The sequence below is a fragment of the Sander vitreus genome, chromosome 22 (assembly GCF_031162955.1).
Source record: "Sander vitreus isolate 19-12246 chromosome 22, sanVit1, whole genome shotgun sequence".
In the NCBI taxonomy this organism is placed as follows: domain Eukaryota; kingdom Metazoa; phylum Chordata; class Actinopteri; order Perciformes; family Percidae; genus Sander; species Sander vitreus.
Window position 1 is genome coordinate 14,660,993 of NC_135876.1, and position 19,958 is coordinate 14,680,950.

Consider the following 19,958-nt stretch of genomic DNA (forward strand, 5'->3'; position numbering starts at 1 on the left):
ATGTCATCTAATACTGTAGTTAACCTGAGCAGAAATGACTGTATCCAAGTTAAGTTACACTTAACCTTTGACTGATCCTATTAAGGAACAATTTATGAGAAAATGTGACTTATTGGGTTAAAACACAGACCAGAGCAAGTCAAGACAAAACAAACTTTAATTTACAGATTTGACAATCCAAATTTTATGATTTTTATGGAAGACAACTCTTCTACAAAATCCTACTATTGCCACATCCAGTCCACCTTCCCTTTATAAAAAGGTAATACTAGTAGTTGAAGCAGCAACTACGCTGGCATGATGAACAGAACTGAGACAACATGCGCACATACCTGTTCTTTCAATAATCTAGAAATATGAATTTGCTTAACAGTTACAGCATCTTATTTTCCTCACTATGCATCATCCTAAAAAGGGACATTAAAAGATATTTGGTGATGAAAGGCAGAATCTCTGGAATGTTTTTGGCTCAAACACGGATCGTACTAAGGAGTTAAACACAAACTGGGATGCATATATTTGAACCAGCAAAAGACATACAAGCCCCGGCAAGACCGGCAACTGGGACACAACATACACAGACTCAACAGATAAAGAACAAACTCGTTTAAATGCCACTTGGAAAGAAATGACGTACAAATCTACAACATAATTATCTGTTAAAATCTTAATTTTCTACTTAAATCACAACATAAATAGAAGGATCCCAATCATAAATTAGTCTATCATACATGTATAAACAATACAGCACAAATAAAGTGCTCCCTTTGTTCTGTGATAAAAGAACTCTTTAGCTTTCACAGACCCCTGCAAAATGGGAATGCAAATGTGACCAACTATGCTATGTGCAACATTTAACAAAAACCTAAGTAATGATTGAGCAATAAAATGAATAATGTTAAATGATTCTGTAGTGTTGCCTCTCACACTTTCACTCAGGACTGGTATGAGCAGAAATTGAAACTATTCAACAGAAAAACAAAAAGACATTCAGTTAAACAAATACAATAAATTGTGTTTGTAAAAGAGAAAGCTAATATAAGTTATAAAAGTGCAAAAACAGATGGTCAAGATGACTGGTTCTTCCACAGAAACAGCTGATAATAAAAAGGTTGACAAGGCACTTCAAAGTGTCCACAGCACATCTGGACCACGAGTTGAGAATCACCTTTTCAGAGCAACTTCCTTTTTCCAGTTGATTTCAACATGTGCTGCCCAAACTGTGAAAACAGATAAGACAGAATAAAGTACACACGACTCTACAAACCACTTAAGACGAGTCCAGTCAAATAACATATACTTGATTCCACGGATAACAAAAGAACTTGTGAGAATGGACCCTGAAATTCCACCTTAAGAAAAATGTTACATGGTGTTATTCGATATAGTGATAGACCGATTTTATTGGCCGACCGATATATCGGGCCGATATTTGCGTTTTTACGTGTATCGGCCGATACGCGGCTGCTGCGTTCGCCGACAGTTTTTTCCCGGCATTATTTACAGACAGGCGTCCACAGGCAGCTCTGTGTTGCTGGAGACGCTGCAGTTCACGTGCAGAACATCCACTGCACCTCCCCCACTAGCAGAGTGCTGGCTTCCAGCACCATGGCAGTCTTAAATTACAAATCAAGCACTTTATTTCAATGGCTACTTTTCAGGTTTATGGTTTTCTTAAATTATTTAAATGTGCCGACAAAGGACATTTTGTGATGACCTGATTATATCGGTCTTATAATATGTCAGCAAGCAATGCATCATCAAGGCTGTGTTGTAGATGTTGATGAAAGCCTTTTACCCTTGCACAGTTAACCATATGCAGTGCACCCATCCATATGATGCACACATAATTTGGGTGATATGAATGTAAAATGACTGACATTTTTATGATGTAAATTGAGGGAGCAAAAGCAGTATCGGCTCCAAATATCGGCTCAAAAAAATCAGCCGCCCGTATCGGTCATCGGCTAAGGCTGATGAAAAACAATCGGTATCAGCACTAAAAAATCCATATCGGTCGATTCCTAATTCAATATCATATCTACAAACACAGACAACAGTCTCTTTAAGTTTAAGTGCCCATATTATTGAAAAACTTTCTGGGATTTGGGGTGTTATTTTGTGTCTCTGGTGCTTCCACACGCATACAAACTTTGAAAAAAATCCATCAAATATGATGTTTGTTGAAAATTAAACCATGTAAACCTATTCTGGTACAACCTTAAAATACAATCATGAACCTGAAAATGAGCATAATATGGGAGCTTTAAAAAAAAGAAAGCAGAAACAATATTTGCAGTTGCTCCACTAAGGACTCATTAATGGCTGATTTTGTGGTGTCTGCGGCTTGTTTTAGATAACAGTGATGAATACAGTAACATCTCTCACCAAAGGGGTTTCGGTTTGAGGTTTTACTTCTGAAACGGGAAGTTTAAACTCCTCTTTGTCTGCTTGTTCACTGTCGTGTCGATAGCGATGGGCAAACTTGCGTTTCAGGGCCTCGGCGATGAGAGCTGCAGCATCTGCAGGCTCGCTGGACTTCACTTTGGCTTCACTTTCCCCTGGACGACTATGAAACATACAGTTGAGCAATTACAAAAGATTAGAACTGGACTATTTGTGTGGTATACACATATACCTTTCCATTTATAGCAGCTGCTCAAGAAGACACAAGTCTACATGTGTTGTTCTGAAGCTGCATGACAAACTACTAAATGAGGAAAAGATGTGTCAGCTCGAGTTGAATCTGTGTTTATGACAAACTATAAAACAACCATTACAGTAATGCACAGAGGCAAGACCATTAACACCTACGGTTAGCTGGGATAAACATCTATTACCTTTAAAAAATACTTTAGTCTTCACATTTGATCATTTCCAAATGTATCTGAATGTATTCTCATTGATTCACTATTTAAGTAGAGGTACCTTTTGACTGATCGCAACTTGACTTTGCTCATGTCTTTCAGGACATCAAGCATGCTGGGGATTTCTGCTGGCCTTGAATCCAAAACTGCCTGGCTGTCCGTCTTCTTCCCTCTGCGCTCCTTTATCAAGTCAATGGCAGAAAATGTCCGCTGGAGACTTGAGGGTGGCGGTGGCAGTGGTGGTGGTGGTGGTGGAGGAGGAGGTGGTGGAGGAGGAGGGGGAGGCAGGGTGCCACAGGGTGGAGGGGGAGGGGTCCCCGTGGTAGCAGCTGAGGTGAAACAAAGGAAAGAAACATCTCAAAGCTGGATGACATGTGAAACTCTGCTACCATCTAGAGGAAACTTTATATTACTGCATTGGAGCAAATGGAGGAAAACAAATCCCTTGACGTGGAAAGAGGTAAGTCTATGTTTTTGAAGACTGTAAGAGATACCTGGCTGTGTGGTCTTTTCCTGAGCCAATACGAGTTGTGCTATCTGAGCTCTGAGTTTGGCAAGTTCTGTCTCCAGTGCACTGATCTTCCGAGTGGTCTCATTGTTGCTGATTGTTGGCCCTTGCGGGTCTGGCGTCCCCTCATGCAGGCTTGGTAGTGACCTCTGGCGGGTTAAGGGTTTTCTCTGAGGATGAGGCTGGCGGGCTCGAAACACGAATCCAGGGGGGATCGCTGACCTGTTTCAATTAAGGCAGAATAACCTTTTTCTAGATGCTACTCACAGGAACAAGTAGATTCTTACACATGAAACTGCAATTCTCCTCCTAGAAAATGTAGCCGACAGATCACTATTGCGCTCTCACCTGCCAAAGGAGTCTTCGTCATCCTCCTCATCCCTGTCGATCCAGGCGACATCAGCCAGAGAGGCCACCAAACCATTCTGCCTCCTGCTGCCAATCAGGACACCAGCATCCTCATTGTACGGATAAAGCTGTCAGAGAGAGAACAGCCATGTTTTTTTTTGTTTTTTTTTAAAACACCCACCAGGACACATTACAACACTGATCTCAACAACTAAAAATGTAAGTATTTACGTAATAAAATAGGAAATGAGGGCAGTTCAGAGTGAGGAGGTGTGGAGGGAATCTATACAATGGTAATGAAAGGTTCAGGTAGGTTAGAAGGTAGCTCAGTAGGTCTTTAGTCAGCTCAGTGTTGTTGAAGGTGGCTGAACAAACTGACCTAAAGCAGACATACTGCATTCCTCAAAGCTAGGGAGGGTAGCTGGAGACAGAAGAAAAGACAAAGCAGTGTTGAAAGAGACAGAAAAGTAAAGAAAAGCAGTTTTTAAAATGATGTGCCACTGAACTGAAATATTTCAAAGTTGAGTCTGTTTATGGTTTACAAATGAAAACAGTCAGATATCCTGATGTAAACGAAACTGGGAGAGGGTGTGTGATTTGTTGTCATGTGGCTGTGACTCCAACAGTCAGGAGAGACAGGACTCTAGCAAATGTGACACAGAACATGCCACTATCTTAAAGTACAAGATATACATTTAAAAGACTGACGGTCTGTCTGTTAAATGACAACACTATAAAGATGATGATCATGGTAACCTTCCTTTACCTGAAAATGAACCCTGGGGCAGGGGTTAAAAGGAAGACTAGAAGCTATTCTCCTCACAATACTTCTCGAGGACCCATAGGGCTTGGCTGATCCAAAAGCCTGCAAAACAAAAGTACATCACAAACGAAAGAGAGAAAAATGCCACGTTCTGTTGATTACAATTAACTTTGTAATTAACTAAATGCAGTCAACACAAGCTGCATTCGAGTGGAAACATCCACTAGTCCATGACTGATACTTCTCAGATATTACACATGTGAGAGACCTTAACAATGGGCTTTCAGATAAGAGCCAGACAAAAGGTACAATACGGTGGCGTTTCAGGCTCTGTGTTAGACTACGAAATCAAATTTTGAAATTTTATTGAGTCAGACATCAACACAAATTGGCACATACCAGGTCCATTTCGATTCGTGCATAGTCTTTATTCATTTCTGTTGATGTGTTTCACAAGGGCAGATGGACACATGCCTCAACACCAAGTGTATCATCACCAAACGGTAATTCTAGTGGAAACAGAACTTTCAGTTAGAATCACCTTAAACACAAAACTTAAAATCCAACAATTACTTCTTAAGGGAACTTTATGTCTCTGCAATGTATACTTGTGTTAAGATGCTCCAGTACAATACACTGACATACATTCTCTGTATCAGCCTTTAATGTTAATGGCAATATAATTCATTTTTCAATATTATCATTGCTGCCAATAACTGATTATGGAATCGAATTTCTCTGATCCATTTTCCCAACAAGAGGGGCATGTAATACAACTGTCAAAGTAAAAAGAAAATAAATAAAAAATGGTATGATCTTTAACGTTAACGTACAATATTAACAGTTAATGCTTTTATTTTAGCAAAGGCACTAACGTTATATGCAAATTGTAGAAAAACATACAGGACGATGCTGGTTATCTAAAAATACATAAACAAATGTAACGTTATGTTTTCGAGCTAGATTAATCGTACAGGTTAATGTGTTAGCAAAATTAAAAGGGTAAATTATTTCTTTAGCGGACAGAGTGCCTAAAAGATGCTAACAACGATAGCGGGCTAGCTAACTCCAGGCAACTTTACCAACCGCTGACACATTTTTTAGGATATGTCGAAGACACGCACAACTCTAGTTACCGCTAACGTTAGTTGTACGTGTGTAACTGACGTTACATTCATAATCAAAGATCGCTTGTATGTGTGTATGTGTAACTTTGAATCCAACTTACCAAGACTGACGCTGGGAGACAACGTTCTGAGTTTTTCCACCTTGTCAACCAACGGACATCTACAGCAGGATGTCACTAATGTGGGAATACATTATGAGCCAATTGGATTATATGGATCACAATGGCTAGGTTGTGGCCATGAAATGCAACCATTTGTTATTCACTTTGATTGACAAAAAAAGCCACCAACTGCGTTTGACCTATAAAAGAAAACTATCTGATGATTGGGTTTCACATCAGTCAATCAAATTATACTGTCCAATCATATGACAGAAACTTTGTGTATGTTCGTTATACTTCCCTACATTTCCCGGCGGCGAGTATTTTTTTCCCAGGATGACGAAGGCATGTCCCGCCCTACTCTGCCTTACTTTTTCTCTTATTGGCTTAACCTGACATTCTTACTTTTACACTAACCAATCCTACTTCTCTTACCTACACCTAACCAACCCAAACAGAGCAGGCAGCAAGTGCTAGCTAATCAGAGGGAGAGGACTGCAGGTCGTTCTTTCCACATGCCTTTGCCATCCTAGGAAAAGTAATCTTGCTACCCTGGCAGAGATTTGTCCGGTATGACGGTATAAACTGTTGGGATCATTATAGAAAACTGGGATGTCCTCATTCACAAAACAGCTGTACCCATCGATGTGCTACAAAACCCAAACACTGTTCACACAGCTGCTAGCTAAAGGAGCATAGTAAAGAAAGAGGCGCAGGCCTCTAGCGTTAGTGAAATTATTTTGTTATAGCTGTTTTATGGTGGTATCGGAACTTTTTTGTCACGCCGTTTTTACATCTGTTGTAACTGAAGTCAGCTGGGGTTGTCTCATGATTTTACTGAAAACTGACTAAAAGGTATGCTATAATTGTCAAGTAAGTTAGCTAGCTAGCTAGCTAGCCTTACGTTAGCTTAGCTGCCGAATCGCCTCTGTCAGGGCGTATTTTGAGGTGAGGTTGGGGGTCGTAGAGAGTGTCTTTAGCAGAAGTGAGTATTTGTATGTTGGCTTACGAAAATGGCTTAATTGTATTAGCAGCAAAACATGTGATTAAACGATTGATTTTATTTTTTTCCTACCAAAGCATGCGCTATGTATGTGTACTAATGTGATAGCCACTGTGTTATCTATGCATATCAGTGAAATCAGTAACTTTACAAGAGTCACCTATCAGTCAGATTGTGTAGCACAACATGTGAGAGGTTACTGCTGATGTAAACTCCCAGAAACCCCAACAAATCCGTAAGACTTGGCGTCACCAATACTTTATTTCGCAAGGTGTAGCTATCATTATTGTGTGTATGTTGTATATATCATTATTCTGCACCAAATTAGTAAAAAATAAAAATAGCTTTTGGGATTATTTTTTTTTGTAACATAATGACAAAAAAATGCTTCTTAAATGCATTTGTATAAGTGTTGTAACAATTGGTTGATTAGTTGGTTCATTTCAAAATGATGTCAACAGTTTTGTTGGCCTCTATGAAGATAAAAGGCCAAGCATTCACTGGTTCCAGCTTCTCAAATGTGAAGATTTGCTGCTTGTCTCTATTTAATACAACTGAAAATTAAATATCTTTGGGCTTTTTATATCAGTTGTCAAAAAAAAAAGAAGCAATTTAAAGACATCACTTTTGGACTCTGGGGAAGTGTGATAGTAATTTTTAACTATTTTCTATCATTTTGTAGTCCTAGCAAATAATTGACAAATTCTACAGGTTAAATTTGTTATGTAATAATTATTAGCTGCAGCCTTAATTTGTATAATGTAAGCTCCCTGATTTAACTTTTTTCTTCAGTAGAGTAAGAGGTTGGTTTAATGTGCACGGCATCAAAACAAGAGGCACCATGAGTGCAGAGCTGGATGCACTGACCGTGGTGAACCAGCTGCGAGATCTTGCTGCAGACCCCCTGAACCGAAGAGCCATAGTAGAAGACCAAGGCTGTCTGCCGGGTCTCATCCTTTTTTTGGACCACCCCAACCCGCAGGTCGTCTATTCTGCACTATTGGTAAGCAGCAGCATCCATTTATTTACTTTTTTTTTTCTTTACATCACAGAAAGTAACTGTTGCGTATTGGAAAACTATAAGGTTTGACTACACAGGGTTGATGATTTAGTACCACTATACAATGAAATTAAGACATTAATTATTTAAACATTCTAGTTAAAATATCAACAGCAAGGCTCCGTTTGATTAAATTAGTCTTAGTTGAGAAATCAGTTGTGCTCCCTAATGGTAATTTGGGTGTTTTCTGCTCATGTCATATTTTGTCCCCCCCCCCTGCTGTCCAGCAGTTACGGTTTCAGTAACCGTATGAAGGCCATTTCTCCCAACACTGTGTCCCAGTCACAAGCTGCTAGTGGTGACTTTAAAACGGCTACATATTTAAAAACACTGTACACTGGTGATATCTGCTGTCTGTTCTGTGGTGAAAACACAATACAAAGTCTTAATATATCAACCTCTCCCCACTTCCACCACCCTTTAGTACAGGACATGACTTGTATTGTGAGTACACATTTAAGTGGCTTTATGTAACAGTTGCTCCTTGACTGTAACCCGTGAAGTGTAAACAAGAAGTCAGTGCAGGTGTGTTTATTTTGGTTATGTAATATTTTACCATTGCACATGCTCTACCATTTTTAAAAGCCTCCTCTCTCTCTCTTATGATATCACAAAGGGTCTGTCAGTTTTTAGCGGCGGATAGATAACGGTTGCCCTTGTCCTTGCAGGCCGTGCGCTACCTGGCAGAATGTCGAGCCAACAGGGAGAAGATGAAGGGCGAACTGGGCATGATGCTGAGTTTGCAGAATGTCATGCAGAAGCAAGTCCCTGTCATCACCACATCACACACACACACACACACACACACACACACACACATACACACACATTCTCACACACACACATTCTCACATGCTCACTGTGCACTTTCTTTACGTAAAACCTTAACCTAGGATTTCTTTTGTTTTGCACGGACAATGTGTGCCAGTCTGCAAATGTTCCAGGCAGGATGATGTCCTTTCATTTGCCATGTCAGGATGAATGTGATTAAAGCTGAATTAGAATAGGGTGCTAAACAGTTAAGCTGCTGTTTCTGCATCTTTTATAGATTTTAATGCGTCTTGCCATCCTCAATTTCTTGTCCACTTGCATGCTTTTACGGATGTGAGCTTATTTTGTCGTGGAGTTAGCATGTTATTTTGCAGAGATGGCTCATTTTGCACACATGGCATACGTAAAGCATATTTCTTTGTTGCTTGTTTTTAGTCTGGTATCATTTGTAGGCTTTTCTGGAGGCATCGTACACAATCTATTCTTTAACTTTCTAAAAGAGCATGATGAAAACACTCTGGTCACCTGTGTAGTGTCGTAGGCAGATCTTGTTTGAGGAGGTGTTGTGCTTCAGATAGCTGGTCTCACCTGAGAGGCTGTGGCAGTTTTGCTAAGTGACTGCACGTCATTATCAGCACCCTGATAGGAATAGACCTATGTTCAAGTGGCCGGCTGTAGCTTGTATGATTATGCACCCCCCCCCCTTCCCCTTCTCTCTTCTCTTCCTGCGGAAAAGCTCTTGCTTGCCCTGGAGTAAGCCAGTCACTTCAGCTAGTCAGGCGTGGCATCAAGAGGAGCCCTGCAGTAACAGCAGCAGCTTTCCCTGCTCGCAGTCTAGTCAATCTGACTTTGGGTAGAGGTCGATCATAGCTGGACAGAGTGGGAACACATGGCTGAGGGGGCTCGTCCAGCATAGTCGCACCAAACAGGTGTGAAAACTATTTTTATTCCTTCAACACATTAAGATCTAAAGATCAAGAAAATGTTGCCTCTAATTCAATACGTAGTAGTGAAGAATGGAAGAGTAAATCAATGGAAGAGAGTGTTTGGCTTCCATAGAGCCCGAGTAGGGATGTGTTGCACAGCGCTGGGGAGCACCAGGCTCCCAGTGGCCAGACAGCTGATGTCGTATGTGGTTACTATAGAAGGAGTGATGACTTGATGACATATAAAGCAGTATAGCCTGCAGGTTTAACTCACGATCCCTCACATAATATCCGCAACTGAAACTGACCTTATGTGGCTTCTTCAAGGAAAGCTGCTGCCCCCTAGAATATTATGCTCTGCTAGGGAGTTTTTGCAAAACGGGCAGTTAAAACACGACTGACATGCATTATAGGCTTAATTAGAGTTTGAATGCTGTGTGATGGGTAGCAGCATTGTCTTTTGGTACACTAAATGGTTGTACAAAGATTATTGGGATAACTCAAAGATTGACAGCATTTCTAAATGTATTGAAAGGATAGGTGGTGAGATGGCTGTTGCTGTGGCACTCTGTAGTTGAGTTCTACATCTCCAGTGTGTGACCAGGAAGGACATGGTCAGATTCAGTCCCCATCCATTGAAGCTTATGAAATGGGAGCTTAAAGGACAAATCTGACGCAAAATGAACCTAGGGGTTAATAACACGTGTACCGAGTCGACCGTTTTCTGGGATATGTTTTCATGCTAATCGAATGTGACCAGTTTTAGCCCAAACCGCTAATTAGCTTATAACACTAGTCGTCGGGGCACCAGTAAAGTAAGAAGAAATCACTATTTCTATATCACTAACAAGGCTCAGAATATTACCACACTTCAACGGTAGCATAATGAGGGTCCCTACATGTAAACTGAAGCATTGAGAACTTTTTAAGTGTACAGACGGGTGCCATTTTGGGAAAACAGTCACGACCAGTCGAACGACAAACACCGTGCTTGAGCTATGTTACTGGTTGCACAGCATTTCGTGACTGTTTTCCCAAGTTGGCGCCCACATGTATATGTGAATGAAAGTGTGGTGCTATTTTGAGCCTTGTTAGTGGTATAGAAATAGCGATTTCTTTTTACTTTAGCCGTGCCCCGACGACTAGCGTTACAAGCTAATTAGCGGTTTGGGCTAAAGCTGGTCACATTCGATTAGCATGAAAACATATCCCAGAGAGCGGTCGACTCGGTACACGTGTTATTAACCCCTAGGTTCATTTTGCGCCAGATTTGTTCTTTAATGATTTAATTTTAAGTTCAGGCATGCTTCACACTTCTCTCTCACACAGGCATACAGGCATCATGATTTGTCTGCCTTTGCATGGGTATTTCTATCTTGTCTTTTAACAGAAATATCTTGGCACAGTAATATGGCCATTTAAAAGTGTACAAGATTCAATTTACTTGTTCTTGACATCAATAATGGCTACATTCAACTGCATTGCACCTTTTTTAGTATTGCTACAAATGGACTTACAAATAAACTACTGACCACTTGTGTGTACATAAACCACATTTGACAAATAAGTAATCTTTCTTTTTGATTGTTTTCCCCTCTTCCCATTTTTTAAAACTCTCTCACCAAAGGAGTACATCACCTGGGGAGACCAAACTGCTGGCCTCTGAGATCTATGAGATTCTGCAGTTAGCTGGTAAAGAAGAGGCTGAACAGGCCGAGGCCGCTGCTGCCTCCTGCCAGCGGAAAGCCCACTTCTTCCTGGGCTCCAACAACAAGAGGGCCAAAACTGTGGTGCTGCACATTGATGGACTGGATGACTCTGTGAGTGTTCCCACGGTGTACTGGCACTCATCTGCCATGCTCAGACACACCAAACCTTGATGTGCAAAAATCTCTTTTTGGGCTATCGTGTTTGCCGCTGTCATTATCGGTGTCTATCTGGTACAGGATTGGGGGGGGTGGAGGGGTCAGGTTGTAAATGTCAGCCATTGAACAGCAGGGCGTTGCGATTGAACCTGAATGCTGCTCTGCAGGAAGCTTGCACCTAGCCAGATTACATTACAGCAGACAGACGGCCTCTGGTGGGCTGCATCGCTATCACTACAGCAGAAACGCACAACACTGTGGCAGCTGGAAACCATAGTCATGGTAACTGTATTTCTCAACAGCATGTTGTATGTTGCACTATAATACATTTCATAATGTATTTTATATGGCCACATTTGACCTAATTAAACTGTAGCTGATTCTGCATCGTCCACATTTTCGATCGTATACTGTATAATGTACCCATGCCCTTAACCCATGACATGTTGGCCTCGCACATCTCATCTGTTTCCTGTTTGTTGTCAGACTCGAAGGAGCCTTTGTGAGGAGGCGTTGCTGAAGATTCGAGGGGTCATCAGCTTCACCTTCCAGATGGCTGTGAAGAGATGTGTTGTCAGGATCCGCTCTGACCTTAAAGCGGAGGTAAGTGTCTGTCCGGACGCAGGAAATCATCCACTACTTTACACACCATATTCTTGCCAATGTCTGATAACAATTATCAGTTGTAAATTTGTCAATAGCAGTTGCTTATTTCACAATTTGTTTCACTTAATGGAAGAATGTCTGCTTTATCAGTAACTTTCCTGGTTGATTACTAAAGCAAACACTGTTTCCACTTATCTCTGAAACTTGATACACTTAATGTATTTTTTTAGCTTGAATTTCTGCAAAAGTGACAGGTGTAACAAAAAGTTAGATTTTAACGTTATTACTGGTATTTACAACTTGCAAGTAATTGCAGAAATAAGTTTGCCTAAAATGGATTAAAATGTACTCTTAAATGCACAATATGTAATTTTCTGCTGCTATGGGGTCTCTCAATCAAAACAATAACAAAAGGCATAACTGCTGCCATTGCAGTCAGCTTCTCCCAGTTAGGATTCTTTCATTGTTCATTGTTCACAAGGTTTTTACAGGGAGCCAAATTATCCGCAGAGGTCTGCTCCTCTCCAAAACAGGCCAGGCCAGATGATTAGAACCATTAAAGACACCGAATAAAGAAGTAGTTTCGCTTAAAATGTTCGTCTCGTCGGCGGAGGGGAGGAGCCGAGCTGCTACAATGTTTGGTCAGCTCGTTTCTCTCATAACTTAAGATCCAGACATCCAATGACTGAAATCCTTCATCTGGTTAAAATAGACAGTTAAAAATGAATCAGATCTGAAAAATGTGGCTTAAAACTGGATAAATCAATCAATTTATGGCAGCTTCTGGCAGACAACCAGGGTGGATATGATCCTATTGACAGGTGACGGCGACCAAATGACACGGACCGTGTCCTTGAGTCAAATTACAGATTTCTCTGGTTTGAACATTTTTGGAAACATTTGGAAAAATGTAAGTACACAACTCAACAAAATATATAACATAGATCTAGTGGTTTCTAGACATTTTTTAATGTGGAAAAGTTTCAAATTATACCTTTTTATACATGTTCACATTTATGTATACTGTATCCAGTTGGTTGGATGTCTAGCATAACTTTGATATTGGTCTTGGTGCCAATAGTAAGGAAAGCAAAAATTGCCCGATACAGGAAGACTGACAAGTATATTGTCAAGCTGTGTTGGGAGCAACATTGTCATTGTTGCTGCTCATGTGCTTGTAATTGATGGTTAACAGCAGTATTTAGCATTAACATTTAATTTACCAAAAATGTTCTATTCATGTTTGATCGCAGTTTTTTTTCTTTACAGGCGTTGGGCACAGCAATCAACTCCACCAAAGTAATGACTGCTCAGCAGGTGGTGAAGACCGAGGATGGAGGAGAGGTAAGCTGAGAGACAGATACCGTATGTGAGAAAGAGACACAACTGTAAGATCTGTGTTGTTTACCTTAAATTGCTTTACATAAGACTCATTTTCATTTGATGGATCAGCACAGCCTCTTTATGTTTTGTGTATGTGTGTACAGGGAGCGTAGCCGCCCTTGCCTGTGGCTGAGACTTATTCATACTGACATGATTAGCTAGCTAGTCACATCTCTGCCTCAGCCTGTAGGCTAGTTTATTTTTGCCAAACACATGACCAGTCCCAGTTGAATCTTTTACAGCAGTGTTACCGATTTGGAGCTCAAATATAGTGAAGCTGTATTTGAAACTGCTAACGACACATGAGATTCCAAAGTGTTTGTTTTCCAATAATCTGCAAAGAATTCAGATAATTGTTTCTCAAATAATAAGAAATAATTGGCAATGGGTGCATTAATAGTCATATATAATGTGACCAGCAGGGGTCAGACCTGGCTCAGTCATGTAATCTGACTCTAGGTGATGATTCTTTGGCTCTGTAGTCGAACAGCTGTGCTTTACATTAATTCTGGAATTTTATAGTTTGTTGTTTTTTTTGACAAATTGCATGCTTCGTGATAATATAAATAAATATATAATTCTCTCTGTCTTTGTACAGCTGATCTTGCCATTCCAGGAGGACTCAGCGGTGCTGGTAGAGGAGAACACAGATATCCCAGACTACCTGCCCGAGGAGGAGAGTCCATCCCAGGAGACAGACAAAGCTGTCACACGCGTAGGTTCCATCACAGACGGCGTGGGCTGGCTCAGCACGGCCGCCAACTTCCTGACACGCTCCTTTTACTGGTGACCACTTCCTGCGTTTCTCTCACTGCTCCCTGTTTTCTCTAAAGTACCATCCAGCTGCAGCCTTAGCGTCTCTAAGCCTTGTCCCGGACTAAGCCCTGCCTCACAGCACTACACTAGTCTAGACTCCCCTCTGCTAAGCACACAGAACCCGGCCACGTGTGTGCAACAAGTGCTGGACTGCCAAGTGGAACCTGCAATAACTTTAACTTGTGTAAATATTGAGCTACAAATCCCACTACTGGCTGTATGTGCAACAACTACATACTAGCTGCATATATATCTTAAAAAGACAGCCAGAGGGCTTCAAATCAGCCCAAACCAAATAGCATTCTGGAAATGTGTATCGCTGCGTTGACAGTTGACATGTGGCAGGCACATTTAGATCTCCTGAGGCTGATTTTGAATACCTTGGAAAATGGGAGTTCCTTTTTTTGTGTGCATGATTTTTGGTTGCTTTCCTCCTGGTGTCTATTCTCAATCGTTGTCTTCTTTACCATACATATTTTTCAGACTTTAATTTCCTATTTAAGCAGATTTCTTTCTTTTTTTTTCTTCCCACTTCAGTTTTAGTAGCATGCTATGAGTCTTTTGTGCCAATCTTGCCTGATGCCTAGATCTGTGATTATTATGTGTGCCTTTTTGACATTTTACTTTTTAATATAATTTTTTCTACATTCATTCAAATAATTTGAGAGCTTCGAGCATGCAACGTTTGTGCTTCCCAGCAGACTGGCTCCCCCAGCTTTTAGCTCACTAAGGGGACGTCTCTTCAGTAGAAATAGTAAACTGGACACCAGCAAGAGGCCGCAGCCTATTCAGCCACTGGCTCACATGCATTAGACTGTTTGTCGCATCCTGAAAGAAGAACTCCATAGCTGGTTAATATACCAACCCCAAACTGTGTTTAGCTGGACTCCTCTGATGATGCTATAATGCAGGACAAATCCAATGTGAGTTCTGCAGTGGCGGTGAGTTGACTGACAGCAATTTGTGTTAATTGCACAGACTTAAGGCTACCTCTGCTTTCAGCCCTCTATCTCACATCACCATTATAGTCTATAGTTTTAGTTAAACACTTGCTCAGCATGTAGAAGATAAACCTGTCAGCCGCCTGCTCCTCAAACGCTTCCCTGTGTTACTTGGACTCCCACTGACATTTTTATAGTATTGTTGCCCCACCCGTTAAGTTCAGTTTTCAGTTTAGCCAGCAGTGTCCTTAAAGCAAGATCATGTTGGTGCACGCTCACACATGCATACAGTATAGTGGAACAAGGGTGTGGTTATGTACATTTTGTAAATGGTGCCTGACTCCCTAAAATCTCAGACCTTACATGTGAAGGAAAACTTTTGTTCTGTTTTTGTAATACTGATTTGCAATTTATAGTCAAAATATAGCATTAATGCAGCTAATGCTAACGCTCTTAGTGAGTTTATTCCTTTTCTTTCGCCTTTCACAACCCCATGACTCACACCAGGTTTAATTATTATCTCCTCTGACTTGTGCGAGTGTTATTAATAATTATTATATACAATGCTGACCAGGCAACTTTTATCATTCTGATGGTGCAGGGACGTCACTGTTGGTTGAGGTCAAACGGATAGAGGAATGGCACAGATTGACCTGATTCATCTGAATTGATGGTGGTTGTTCTCTGGAAAAGCTACTATTTTTTTTTGCATTAGATGTAGTTAATATAGTTCAGCATCAGCCTTCAAAAATAATGTTTTTGAATTAAAGGTATTAGTTAAAAGTTAGGATTATCATCAGTATTACATTTTTGTCCATTTTGCACAGGAAAAAAATCTCTAAATAGCATTTTCTAATCTCATTTTTAATATTTGATGTCCGCTACTGCAAAGAAATACTTGAACATTGTTTCTTAGAACTGTTCTTATGTGTTGATCAAAGTGTAAATTTCCCACAACTGTTAGTATACCACATCTGTAAGGATGACAAAACACCACAAACTAAGTCCTCAAAAATGGAACTTCATGTGTACAGACTTCATGTGTCTGTCCCCAAATGTATATTATGTAATGCAGATCCTAAAACTGTAGATTCCATTACACTGTTAATGCAAACGATGATAAACTTAAAATCAAAATGTGTCTGGTGCTTTTTATTTTTTAGCATATTTTTTTGTGGCTGGTTCTACTGAATATAAGATGGTTTTGACTTATCATTTCCCAGTGTTATACTCTCACGATACTCTTCATGGTATGTGCAGTGGTCACCCTAGTGCTCCAGACCTTACTTTGTCCAATCAAATTGCTGAAGGCAGCAACCATTTTCAGCCGAGAGAGAGAGGGAGAATTCTGTTTTTCTTTACTGGTGCATAAGTGAGGTGCCCCAGGGCAATGGTGTAGCCTGCCCACCACTTTCCCCAGTCTTGGTGCGGGTAGGCAGGCAGAGGTAGCAGCCAGCCCCAGCTGGAGGCCCTGGAGCCACTGCTGCCACTGCTGATGCTGCTGCTGCTGCTGCAATGAAATGCAGTGCCAAGCTATATTAACTGAATGAAAGCTGACTAGACAGCTTGTTTAATGACAATTTCAAAAAATTTTAATAAATAGCTCAGGCCATTTTAAATGAAACCTTTATTTTTTATATATATATATATATATACACACACACACACACACACACACACACAGGGAAATCCTCAAAGTCTTGCATCACAATTCTGCAAGGTAAAACACAACAGAACCGCTTTATAATAACAAATGTATCCTGGACACATCAGACATTAAAATAAGTTGCAGCACAAGTAAATTTAAGTGAGGTCTTACTCAAATGGATGAAGAAGTCCAGCATTGGCACATCTTGTAAATCACTGAGTTACTTGAAAGCTGGCTTTTTAACTCCGGTATACATTCAATGCACAGACCAAAGTGAAACAAAAATAATTTGGTAAGTAGAGCTGCAACCACAAGTGAAAAAACATTTTTCAGAGGGTTAACCATCTTCTATTTTTTCACAATATAATCACATCTCAAAGTCCATTTAGCAGCAGTTTGGAGCATTTCCAAACTGTTCGCTTAAAAATTCTGTTTCAAATCACACATTTAGTCTCATCTTGTTAAAGACAGCTATGGATAATGCTACATTGTCTGCATTTCAGAATTACTTTCATGTGTCCCTTGCAGTACCAAGTACCAGTACCTGTGCACAAATACCAACCATTCACAGTGACTTGCAGTAGAAGAGACCTCTGAGGCCACCGAGCTCAGACTTCTTACTTATCACCACTAGAGAGAGACCGCAAGCCTGACAAGGAAAACAAATGGAAAAAGTGTGGGCTCCAGTGTATAATCTGAAAACATCTGATGAAAACACTTGTAATTAGATGACCTAAGAGTCCAAATGCTATCGAGAGCTGGGCTGAAACTGCATTTCCATCTGGTCGGCTTGAGCAAGAAGAATCATAACCATTAACATACTGCAACCATTAACCTGCCTCGCTCACCTCAGACTGTAATATCTGTGGACTAATGCAGCCATAAGGTTGTTTTTAGTAGTTAATATAGTGTGCACCTTTCTCCACAATGCCTGAGCACTAATGTAAAAAGCAATTTTCAGTTTTAAATGATTTTCCTCAAGGGTTCATTTGCTGCCTTTTTTTTAACGTATATGACTCTCAGACGTTTTTTGCACAGAAGGGGATATCCTCCAGAGAAAACAAAAGTGGCACTCACCTCTCATTTTCAAATTAAAGCCACAGATAATTTCACTTTCACTCCTTGAGTTCTTTCGCTACAGCACCTTGCCATTCCCCCTGTTTCATCTTCCCCCCCCCCATCAGATAAAACACAATCAGCCTGTCTTGTGCACAGTCGTCCTCACCCTCATGGCCATATCAGCCCAGTTGCATATACTATGTGCATAAATGTGTTGTCGGTATCATCCTCCCACCTGTGCGTATTTGCATGGTTAATCTGCGCGCACGGGGGAAGAGGGCCTGATGGAGGGTAGATAGGTGCGTCTCACGGCCCCATGGGCTCTTGAGGAATTTTATTGGAGGTTCAGCTCCCAGTCAATGGGATCAGCCGTAAATCCAGCTCAGAGTGTGGCAGGAAATGATGTGACTCCGGCAATTTATGTCAAATAACTTTTGAGGATGTGTGAGTGTAGCGATCAGCGCTACCGGAGCAGCGATAACTCTTCGGCGGGGGGCGCCGGTGAAGATTTAATTGAGACATTTTTCTTTATCCGGAGCGAAGCGCCCGAGCCGTGTTGTTGTGTAACGAGATGTAATGTCTCTCTTTATACGGGGGTCAACATCCGGGATGAGGATAAGGTCACGGACTGACTGTTTGAGCATCCAATTTGCTCACGTAATACCCGCTCTACAGGGAGTAAGAACACAGAGTATTAAGTGACAGTCCACATATCACAGGCAGACATGACGCCTGTGCTGTGGAATATAATGAATCCTTGTGATTTTATATGTAGTCTGTGAGTGTGCAAAGCGAACAGAAATGTTAAGTAATGAGGCTGTTGAGTCTGAAAATCTTTTTTACTTTAACATTTTTATTTGTCTCCATGGTGATAGTGGTACCACTTTCTAATAAGGCATCCCTTAAGGATTTATCTATGTCTATATCAATGCTATATAAATGTTCAATACTTTTTACAGATCATCAGTTATAAGCCAGTAATAAATGCTCATTGGTTTCTAACTTTCTAAGTCTCAGGTATCATCATTAAGTCTGCAGGTGAATATCTTGTTGATAAATGGATTTCAGTTGTTTAGACCTTTTCCACATGGTCCAATGGTCCAACTGATCACAACCTGACAACCCAAACGTTATTATAACTGATATGTAAAGCATTTTAAAATATATCTTAACTATTTGCTTTAATAAAGCCATACAAGCTATAATTCCTCTTTGAAGGGTGCCGGTACCAAAGTATTAAGTACCACAATGCAAATATTTTTTATAAATGAAAAGTTCTGCATTAAAATTGTAGTTATAATGCAGAATGGCTCCTGTCACTATAATACTGGATAATTATTACTGATGCATGTAAGCACCATCAAATGTTGTAGCTGGTTAAGGTGAATTTGAACTACTAGGGGAGTTGATTGTATAACGATGTAATATATTTCATTAAAACATTTTGATTTGAATGTAACATCTTAATGCACAGAGTAGCCTAACTAACTATAGCTGTAAAATAGAGTAATATTTCCATATTAAATGTAGTGTTGTAGTATAAAGCAAAATACAATGACTAAGTAAAATGCAAATTAACTCAAATTGGACTACAGCAACTAGCCTAAATGTAGCCTATAGTTAGGCTACTTACCGCTAATGTTATTCTGTAAACTTACTGCAGTAGTAAATGTAGGCTAATATTTGCTTATAAAAAGTAGTGAAGTATAGTAGCTGTACATGCAAATATGCAAATTCAGTGGCTACTTCTCTCTCCACCAGAAGCTCTAAGGTGAAACACCTGATTACACTTGATCTGCATTCTGAGGCCATCTTATTTATTTATTTTTTAAATATAAAAATGAAACCGTTGCTGTATATGTCTTGCATTGTGTAGGGTATCTCTGTGCATGATCCTCCTCCTGCAGCAGCTTGCATGGGGGCCTTGATGAGATGCATGCACACACAGACAGCTCATAATTGTGGCCATAGCTCATTATTGTCCCCCGGATGATTTCGATCCGCCGGGGGGAGCCTCGTCCTCTGACACCGCCACGTCCGACATCCACTCCAGGCACTGATTGGTGGGATGAAATATTGCCGGCGAAAATTAAAAGGTCTCAGTGTCAAAATAATTCATGATATGCATATCTTCCCGGCTTGATGAAATCGCTGATATCTGGATTA

The 19,958-nt window shown here is 40.5% G+C and overlaps 2 protein-coding genes across 5 annotated transcripts; one reads left to right on the forward strand and one right to left on the reverse strand.

Moving 5' to 3' along the window:
• Positions 1-139: 139 nt before the first annotated feature.
• Positions 140-5,814, reverse strand: mtfr1 (mitochondrial fission regulator 1). Its single transcript, XM_078280104.1, has 8 exons — positions 5,715-5,814; positions 4,886-4,995; positions 4,490-4,588; positions 3,724-3,851; positions 3,362-3,597; positions 2,929-3,196; positions 2,389-2,569; positions 140-1,220 (listed from the first exon to the last, which is right to left on the reverse strand). The coding sequence occupies exons 2-8, from the start codon at positions 4,919-4,921 to the stop codon at positions 1,173-1,175; spliced, it is 996 nt and encodes a 331-aa protein (XP_078136230.1). The 5' UTR covers positions 4,922-4,995; positions 5,715-5,814; the 3' UTR covers positions 140-1,172.
• A 450-nt stretch (positions 5,815-6,264) lies between these two features.
• On the forward strand, positions 6,265-16,226 carry armc1 (armadillo repeat containing 1). 4 transcript variants are annotated; one of them, XM_078280545.1, is made up of 7 exons: positions 6,265-6,284; positions 7,510-7,720; positions 8,446-8,537; positions 11,102-11,294; positions 11,826-11,942; positions 13,215-13,289; positions 13,927-16,226. In XM_078280545.1, exons 2-7 carry the CDS (start codon positions 7,559-7,561, stop codon positions 14,116-14,118), a joined length of 831 nt encoding a protein of 276 aa, XP_078136671.1. In that variant the 5' UTR covers positions 6,265-6,284; positions 7,510-7,558; the 3' UTR covers positions 14,119-16,226. The 4 variants fall into 4 exon arrangements, with proteins under 4 accessions (XP_078136671.1, XP_078136669.1, XP_078136668.1 ...); XM_078280543.1 differs by lacking the exon at positions 6,265-6,284 and adding an exon at positions 6,313-6,569 and having other exon boundaries at positions 7,513-7,720; XM_078280542.1 differs by lacking the exon at positions 6,265-6,284 and adding an exon at positions 6,314-6,569.
• The last annotated feature ends 3,732 nt before the right edge of the window (positions 16,227-19,958 follow it).

What these genes read in the sequence shown, in the direction of transcription:
- mtfr1 (XM_078280104.1), bottom strand. Translation starts at nt 4,921, where the DNA reads ATGAATAAAGACTATGCACGAATCGAAATGGACCTG. An exon ending in CACGAATCGAAATGGACCTG is followed by an intron (nt 4,589 to 4,885) that starts GTATGTGCCAAT and finishes TTTGTTTTGCAG; the next exon opens with GCTTTTGGATCAGCCAAGCC. An exon ending in GCCCCAGGGTTCATTTTCAG is followed by an intron (nt 3,852 to 4,489) that starts GTAAAGGAAGGT and finishes TCTCTCTGACAG; the next exon opens with CTTTATCCGTACAATGAGGA.
- armc1 (XM_078280545.1), top strand. Translation starts at nt 7,559, where the DNA reads ATGAGTGCAGAGCTGGATGCACTGACCGTGGTGAACCAGCTGCGAGAT. An exon ending in TTGATGGACTGGATGACTCT is followed by an intron (nt 11,295 to 11,825) that starts GTGAGTGTTCCC and finishes GTTTGTTGTCAG; the next exon opens with ACTCGAAGGAGCCTTTGTGA. An exon ending in AGACCGAGGATGGAGGAGAG is followed by an intron (nt 13,290 to 13,926) that starts GTAAGCTGAGAG and finishes GTCTTTGTACAG; the next exon opens with CTGATCTTGCCATTCCAGGA.